This window comes from Hordeum vulgare, chromosome 2H, assembly GCF_904849725.1.
Source record: "Hordeum vulgare subsp. vulgare chromosome 2H, MorexV3_pseudomolecules_assembly, whole genome shotgun sequence".
NCBI classification, from domain to species: Eukaryota; Viridiplantae; Streptophyta; class Magnoliopsida; order Poales; family Poaceae; genus Hordeum; species Hordeum vulgare.
The window spans coordinates 163,305,382-163,314,138 of NC_058519.1; the positions used below are offsets into that span (position 1 = coordinate 163,305,382).

At 44.0% G+C, this 8,757-nt stretch overlaps 1 protein-coding gene across 2 annotated transcripts; it reads left to right on the plus strand.

The window, feature by feature from the left end:
• The first annotated feature begins 519 nt into the window (after positions 1 to 519).
• Positions 520 to 6,862, plus strand: LOC123425675 (protein STRUBBELIG-RECEPTOR FAMILY 3-like). Of its 2 annotated transcripts, none has more exons than XM_045109378.1 (19): positions 520 to 930; positions 1,277 to 1,460; positions 1,652 to 1,781; positions 1,858 to 1,929; positions 2,007 to 2,072; positions 2,157 to 2,228; positions 2,331 to 2,402; positions 2,502 to 2,573; positions 2,648 to 2,713; positions 2,825 to 2,890; positions 3,094 to 3,509; positions 3,612 to 3,671; positions 3,851 to 3,910; positions 3,988 to 4,298; positions 4,400 to 4,668; positions 4,758 to 4,878; positions 6,042 to 6,181; positions 6,299 to 6,455; positions 6,546 to 6,862. In XM_045109378.1, exons 2-19 carry the CDS (start codon positions 1,313 to 1,315, stop codon positions 6,630 to 6,632), a joined length of 2,385 nt encoding a protein of 794 aa, XP_044965313.1. In that variant the 5' UTR covers positions 520 to 930; positions 1,277 to 1,312; the 3' UTR covers positions 6,633 to 6,862. The 2 variants fall into 2 exon arrangements, with proteins under 2 accessions (XP_044965313.1, XP_044965314.1); XM_045109379.1 differs by having other exon boundaries at positions 521 to 930; positions 3,615 to 3,671.
• Positions 6,863 to 8,757: the final 1,895 nt, after the last annotated feature.

Below are 8,757 nucleotides of genomic sequence, written 5' to 3' on the forward strand. Positions count from 1 at the left end.
TCCAACACCACAACTTGCGAGCAAACTGAGCACCATGCCGCACGAGTAACACCTCGCGCCGCCATGAACATGCAACATCTCGAAAGGCCGGATCCGCGCCAAGATGAATGATGGAACAACTCCAATCACACCAAAATATGGCCATATCTAGAAAAAAAAAGATGAGTTCACACACACCAATGTCCCAAAAACTGGCTTTATCGTGACATGGAAATCAACAGCACTCCACAGCCACACAATACGTAGTCGTAGAGCACAACGCAACATTTTCCTATGTTATCAACGACCCTGTGCAAAAGGAGCACCGGGTGCCATGCCTTGAAAAAGATTGAACCACAACCCTACCTTTTGCCCCCGGTTCCCTTGTGCCATTCCTCCACATTTTAGTACTACTCAAAATCAAGCTATATCCAAAGGAAAACAACCACCAGGGCCTGCCGTCACGATCGCCACCACTGCTCATTCCTAGTGCCCACTACTAGTAGTACTAAATTTAAACCCAGCCACGGTGCTTTGCTGCGCCTCTTTGTCCTCTTGCTCATTCCTCACTCCCTACCCCAGCTCCAGCAGCTGCTCCCGGCTCTCGCCTATCCGCCGCCCGCCTCCCCCTTTCCCCGCGGTGGATTTGCAGCAGCAGCAGCAGCCAGCCAGCGGTAGATCTATCCACATCGGCCCCGTCCCTGTCCTCTTTCTCCCCCCTCCCGTGGCCGGCCAGCCACTCCCGCCCCATCCCTCTTCTTCCCACCGAAATCCTTCGCGGCCAAGGCTCCCGTCCCGAGCTCAAGCAGCGCTTTTAAACGCGCCCCGAGGAAAGCGGGGGACGAGTCGCACTGCCCGCCGAGCCGCTGGTCGCGCCGCCTGGTCGTGGCTTTCGGTGGCGAGCTGCTCCGTAAAGCGACAAAAGGCTCTAGGTTCGGCGAGAATCCGCAGGTATCCGACGCATCCTCTCTTCCTTTCTCGTCCTTCCGGCGCTTTTGCTTTGGCCGCCTCCGCACTCTGTTTCTTGGTGAAGAAAATAAGCTTCTTTCGGGGACGGGGGCGCTGGCGGGTTTCTTGCGGGGATTTCGGCAGTTTTTTCCGTTACGGAACAAAATTAAATCGCTCATCTGCATTGCGTGACTTCCTTGTGTGTTTTTTTGCTCTTCAATCTTTTATCTCGTCCCCCCCCCCCCCCCCCCCCCCCCCCCCCCCAAGAAAAACGCATGCATATCCATCGTTCATCTGGCAGCCAGCCCGCAGATTAAAGGCCGCATCCGTGGTGGAAACTTGTTTTCAGGTCAGGTGATGCCCGCGGCGGAGGATTGATTTGTCCATGGCTGCGCGACGTGCGGTGATGAGCAAGCCCCTACGCTCGACGCTCGTGGCGCCGCCGCCCCTGGCTGCTCGCGCCGCCGTTCTGCTGCTGCTGCTGCTGCTCTCGGCGCTGCCGCACTCGCTGACCTACACTTACGAGCAAGACGGTATAAAATACTACTCCGTATCTTTCTTGGTCCAGCAGTTGGTAGTACTGTCATCCAGGGCTTCCAGATTATTTATTTATGTTCTGGCCGTGCTGCCTTGTACTGCGCAGATTATACTTATGATGCAAATATTATTATTATTAGTATTCTTGTAATCTTATGCAACACCTTATGTTGTGTTCTTTTAATAGTGTTTGCGATAAATGGCTTGTACACGGCGCTTGGATCACCGTCCTTGCCTGGATGGGTCACGAATGGGGGCGACCCCTGCGTCGAAAACTGGCAGGGCGTTGGATGCGCAGCATCGAATATCACCGCCATGTATGTGATTAGTGCTGTCGTGTTGTTGCTTAATTTTCTCTATCGGTTACCTGAACAATGTTTTCTTTTTGGGTAGAACTCTCAATGGTATAAGTTTGGGTGGACAGCTGGGTAACACACTGGCGAATTTCACGTCGATAATCACCATGTAAGTTGATCGCGTGTGGAGTACTAAATTGACACTATGCTATTGTGTCGTTGCATAATACTTGTTGGTTTATGCAGAGAACTTAGCAACAATAATATTGGTGGAACCATACCTGATAACCTACCAGTCACAATGCAGCGCTTGTATGTCTATTCGAGCATTCTACTGCTCTTCTGTTCCGCTTGTTATAGCTATTTCTTCACTAATCCTTCTCTTGTCAATCATAGTTTTCTATCAGGAAACCAGCTAAGTGGGCACCTTCCAAACACATTGTCGACGCTTACACTTTTGACAGACATGTAAGTATACTATTACCAATGCATGACCACCAGCTCTCAGAATGTTACAACTTCCCGGTTAATTTCTCAAACTATCCCACTTTGTGTCCTTTTGCTTTGCAGGTCCCTCAGCAGCAATCATTTGGATGGGGAGATACCAGATGTATTTTCAGCACTCACCGGACTTATAAATTTGTAAGAACACGTCGATTTCTCTGATGGCTTACATGCTAGCATTAATTGTTGTTTGATGGCTCACAACAATGACAATTGTCAATCAACCTTGTTCATTAGAGATTTTTCTTCGAACAACTTGACTGGCCCGTTACCGCCTTCGGTGGGGAACTTAAAAGCATTAACTACCCTGTGAGTATCTATGCCTATTTTCATTGATAAAGTACGCTGGTATCAAACCACTTAAAAATCTTCTCTCGGCGCAGGCATATTCAAGACAATCAAATATCTGGGACCCTGGATGTCCTGCAAGATCTCCCTCTGAAAGATTTGTATGACCACTCAACTTTTATTTTGGAAAGATCTGAAGAACAAAATAATCTCTATTTCATTGTTTTGTAAATTACTCCCTGTCTTTGCGGTAACTATTTTGCATTCGACAGGAATATACAAAATAATCTTTTCTCTGGTCCCGTGCCTCCAAAGTTATACAACGTTCCAAACTTCCAGTAAGGCACTCCTCCTTTATCGAGATATTGGTCTTGATTATTTGTATGCCTCTAGTTGGGGCATTAGAGACATGTTTAAAGACAAGCCTCTCCATCCTTTTCTCTTCTTCTAGGATGTCCTTCTATCCTTCATTGATACTAACAATTTAACAACTTCATGAGTAATTTGTGTTTATGCTGACAAAATTTGCTCTCCTACGCAGGAGGGATGGCAACCCATTTAATACTAGCATAGCTCCATCTCCACTCCCTGCTGCACCAGCACTATCTCCATCACTATCACCTTCAACAGGGCATGTCCCCTCAAAAGAACCTACAAAGTCGTCTGATGTGACCAATGGAAATTCGCCAGCATCAGGAAAACATACTATCTGGACAGTCAAATTTGTTGGATACATTCTTGTTGGGGTGGTATCAGCAGTGGTTATTGTGTTAATGGTAATGTTTTGTGTATCCAAGCACAAAGAAAGGAAGATAAAGGACACTAGAAAGTCAAAGAAAGATGTGTATCCGAAAAGCAAGATAGGAAGGGAGCCTCAGAGGCTTGGAGAGCCTAAAATCAAGGAAGTGCCGGAAATAAAGGAACATTTGGTAAAACCTACGAATACTGTAGGGAAAGGTCCTAATTCTTCTCTTATCAAGCAAAAAAAAACTTGTAAATGCCTTAGATACCCCCCCCCCCCCCCCCCCCCCCCAAAACTGACATGTGATTTTTTGGCAGCAGCTTCAAATGTGGTTTCTAATTCAAATGAGGAGCTGAAACTCAATGCATCAATGAAAGGTGAGTTGCAGCAACTTTAGAACAAGTAAATGGCTATATGTGCTGTAATTTACTGCTTTGCAAATTTGAGTGTATAAAACACTTAAAACAAAAACACTGCCATGGCTGAATGGTAGCTACACAGTCCTCATCTCCTAGTGTCTAGATTGACTCTGACATTTGAAGGTTCTATGTAACAGCTCCTAATGTTGCTTATAATGCAAAGGAAAGGGAGGCTACATTATATTCGCCGATGAGAGGTAAAAGAGAACTGAATAAAACACTGTACATTACAGATTCTAGTATATGAAGGTTAACCAAAATGCTGACATGGCAGCTGCTCCTGGGGTGATCACGAAGAAACAAAAGGAGCATGTTATTGATATGGAAAAACCTGATGATTTTGTGGAAGAACCATTGCGTCTTCCGCAGTCTGTTGTGCCGCGTACTGAAAAAGTCTCTGTCAGTCCCAGTGTTCGTACTAAAAGGGGGAGAGTACCTTCACCCGGGAAGATAGATCTTAGAACTACCGTCAAGTCCTTCTCTGTTGCATCCCTTCAACAATATACCAATAGTTTCAGTGAAGAAAATTTGATAAGAGATAGCAGGTTTGGTAAAGTATATCTGGCGGAACTTCCTGATGGAGAGGTACACACGTAAAAAAAACACATTCAGATAGTTACTATAGTAAGATTGCATTGGTGATGCCATTATCAGTTCTACACTTACAATATTGACTCGGATTGCAGATTTTAGAAGTTTTGAAGATCGACATTGATAACTCAAGAGTACCAGTTGATGTCTTTCTAGAACTAGTTGTGAACATTTCAGAACTAAGTCATCCTAATATACTTGGGCTTGTGGGATATTGTGCGGAGTTTGAGCAGCGGCTACTTGTCTACGAGCATTGTAGTAAGATGACCCTACATGATGAACTCCATTATGTTGATGAACCCAGCAACGCATTGTCATGGAACGCCCGTCTCCAAGTTGCCGTGGAAGCAGCAAAGGCATTACAGTAAGCAGAAATAACTGCTGTAAATTTTCTGACTCGTGTGCAGTTTTTAAACATGACTCTGAAAATGACATTTGTATGTTGATTTGCAGATATCTTCATGATGGCCGTCAACCACCGCTTGTACATCAAAATTTTGAACCATCTGTTGTTCTCCTTAATAGCACTTTGGCAGTTCAAATTTCTGAGTGTGGACTTGCATCGCTGTCTCAGGTAAACAATGAAAAAAAAAATTGCAGAACTCTTGAGGTTGTCGCGGAACTTCAGATGCTATGAATCACCATTATATGCTAGGGCTGATTTACAATAAAGAAAAGAGGGATGTCACGTGTCAAATTACTTGGGGCATGGCGTGGGCTGGATTATATATATGCAGTGTTCTGGAATTACACATTTTTGCTCTTTGTGAAGCCTAAATGCACTACATGTATGTTGACTAATTCACACTGTCTAGGCATAGACCTAGCTATGATGTGTAAATCATGACTTGGTGCCTCTGATGTGTTATGCGTGCCTTTACATCCTTTGGTTGCTGTTCTTGCATTTCGTCTTTTGTTTTTATAGCTTTTCTATTTGTAGGAGAAAGTTCAAACATTGAAGATATGCCAATGCAATTTTTTTCAATATGCCTCTTTGATTGAAAGGATTTCCAAAGGAATTTTGGAGGATTCTAATCCTTAGGCATTTTCCTATGTGCATTGTTTGATTTCGTAGGATTGCAATCCAAAGGATTTTTTCCCCGTAGGATTCACTTGCACTAGATTTCATAGGAAAATTTCCATCCACTGCAACCTCCTGTGAAGAACCCTATGTTTTTCTTGCGCACAATCAAACGTTCATGGAACCTTGTACTCCCTCCGTTCCTAAATATAAGTCTTTCAAGAGATTTCACTACGAGTCTACATACAAAGCAAAATGAATGAATCTACACTTTAAAATATGTCTATATACATCCGTATGTAGTCTCCTAGTAGAATCTCTAGAAAGACTTATATTTAGGAACGGAGGGAGTAGTATTCAAGATGGCATGACACTCTATTTGTGTTTTTCTTATTCCTGCGTCCTAGAAATCCTGCGAATCAAACAGGCCCATCTTGCTCGGAATTGTATGTCACCACTCACCGGCTTAAACATCTTGCTCAGAATTGTATGCCACCACTCACTGGCTTAAACATTATTAAGCCATTATGTCGTAATGCATTTTGGAATAATGGACAAAAAACAGTCTGCATGATTTGGGATTTAGAAGACTATTGATTGGCAAACATTCTCATCATATAGCAACCATGGTGACCAAAGAATATGTGATAGATGAGAAAATAGAGTTTGCTGTTACTGTTTTACTCGTTCATAAATCTTGTACTTGTTTGGATCAGGTGTCTGGCAGTTTGCGTGCCCTATTCCATTATGAAGCCCCCGAAGTGCATGAATCCAGATCATTCAGTGATCGAAGCGACGTTTACAGCTTTGGCGTCGTTATGTTGGAACTTCTGACAGGACGTGAACCTTATGACAGGTGGGCAATTTCCTTGATAGTTACTTTTCACTCATCAAGCATGCTTGTTTTGCTTGCAAACGACTTCCCATGAATTTGAGCTTAATATTTGTTTTCCCCATGAAATGGAATTTGCAGTTCCCGTCCACGTTCTGAGCAACATCTGGTGCGATGGGCCTCTACTCAGCTTTATGATATTGATGCCATATCAAAGATGGTAGATCCTTTGATTAGAGGACAATGTTCTGAAAAGGCTTTGTCGCGTTTTGCTGATGTCATTGGCAGCTGTATTCAGGTAATATATGTATGATATTTTGTACTAATATCTGATATCATCATTTACACTAAGACAAGCTGTGTGACTGACCTGAAACTTGTTGCGCAGCCTGAGCCAGAATTCAGGCCACCAATGTCCGAAGTTGTCCAAGCCCTAACTCGTATGGTCAGCGACGCGGCAAAGGCTTCCATGTAAGTGCCTTCCTGAGATGAGGAAGAATGTCGAAGCCTGTCACAGAAAATTCAATTAGGAGCCTGATGAGCGTGCCATTAGGAGAGCTTCTGGCCAGATTCATGGCTCGAGTTATATTTGCTTACTTGCAAAGATGTCTTTGATCGGCAATGATGCAGTAGTAGGTTGGTTGAATTCAACTGGTGAATTTATCGGTTGGTGATGTGCAGAGGTCTGCATTTCATTTTCCTGTAGAAGCTGTTTGTCCTTGATAGGCCCTTAGACTAGCCAACAATGCGTCTCTGGTCGATTCATGCTTGTGAAACTTGTACCTATCTGATTTTTATTTTGCCATATTATTTAGTCTCTAGTGTCAACATCTTTTGATTCCTAGTTCCAGATGGTTCTCATTCGCAAATGTTCCAAAGTGAAAAACTTGGCACTTGCTGTTTTTTCAATGGTATTTTGCGGGAAAAAAACTTGGCACTGTTATATCTATCGGATACTTGATGTCCCATTAAAACTTTTTAGTCGTGTTTGAAGTGCACTGGAGCGTTGTGTTTTATGGCTATGTCAGAAATTAAGCCAGATCAGGCTCATCTCTGCAAGTTTGTGTGCCGTCTATGCACAATTAGCATCATGTTTCGCCAAGTCAGTGACGAACTTGCTGTATATCTGAACCAATTTGATATCTCACAATACGCTCAAAAAAATTGATATCTCACAATATTTTGCAAAATTTGGATTTTCTCACCTTCCTATGACTTGACTACCGCTTTTAGTATGGCAGCTCAGAAAGGTAGACTTACAATATCTCGAAGATAAAGCGGCGGGTAAACTTATAACACGTGAGGGACAAAGCATAACTACCATTGGGCGTATGGCTCTTGTTAGATCGGTATCACCTCAGGCGATGTATTTAATACATCCCCTCATCGTAAGAACAAGATCGATAGGGCGCAAAATGCAAAGCCAACTCGGAAGTTGTGTGCCACCCTAAAAACTACAACGGCCTAGGGGTGCTTGACACCAATAAATTTGCTCGGGCCTTGCGGTTGAGATGGTTGTGGTACGAGGTGAAGGCGCCCGACAAACATTGGGTGGGATTGGGCAACCCATGCATCGAGAAAGATATCGATTTCTTCTATGCCTCCACCACCATCCCCGTTGGAAATGGGGCAAGAACACCCTTATGGGATTCTCTATGGCTACTTGCTCGCAAGTCCAAGGATATTGCACCACTAATTCATGAAGCCTCAAGGAGAAAGAATTGGAAAGTGAGGGAGGCACTCTATCGAAATGCATGGATGATAAGGATCAACCTCGACACCGTCATCACCGGTGACCACATTCACGAGCTCTTCACCCTCTGGATGTTGGTTTATGACTTCCATCTTGATGCGAACACCAACAATGACATTGTTTGGAAACATTCTGTTGATATTTATTTACTCGGCGACAACTCTTTACAAGGTACAATTCCTTGGGTTCACTCTTTCATCCATGGATACCATGGCCTCGAAAGCTTGGGCACCCCCAAAGGTCAAATTCTTTGTATGGCTGGCTTTGCAATCCAAATTTGGACTGCCGGCCGTTTGGAGCGGTGTGGGTGGCCAAACTGTGGACTTTGTCCACTTTGCAAGCGGGAGCAAGAGACGGTCATTCACCTTTTCGTTAAGTGCCGCTTCACTATTAGGGTGTGGTGATTGGTCATTCAAAGGTTTTGCCTTGCGCACATGGACACTGCAGACTCGCACCTTGACGAATCCATCCTTGAATGGCGGGATAAGAGAACTGACGTGAGAAATCTGTATAGGAAGGCTATGGCCTCCCTCACCATGCTCGTCTCGTGGATAATATGGAATAAGGGAAAAGCATGGGTGTTCCGACACAAGAGTGCGCCACCGCCAATCCTCCTCAAAAAGTGTCATCGACAAGGCTAATCTTTGGGTGACAGCATGTGCTAAGAAATTAGGGCTTATTATTTGCCGCGAGTGATTGTCATGCCGTTTTTTGTTGAGAGACTTGTAGAACCTTATTCTCCTCTTATTTAATGGATGAGGCAAATCTTTTTGCCTCTGTTTGAAAAAATATATTATGGAATCAGATGTACAACTTTTAGGTGACTTGCAATTGCAATTTGAAAGAG

Bases quoted from the DNA above. Each gene is read 5' to 3' on its own strand.
- LOC123425675 (XM_045109378.1), top strand. From the start codon at position 1,313: ATGGCTGCGCGACGTGCGGTGATGAGCAAGCCCCTACGCTCGACGCTC. The intron at 2,073-2,156 runs GTATGTCTATTC...TGTCAATCATAG, and splicing joins CCAGTCACAATGCAGCGCTT to TTTTCTATCAGGAAACCAGC. The intron at 2,891-3,093 runs GTAAGGCACTCC...TCTCCTACGCAG, and splicing joins TACAACGTTCCAAACTTCCA to GAGGGATGGCAACCCATTTA.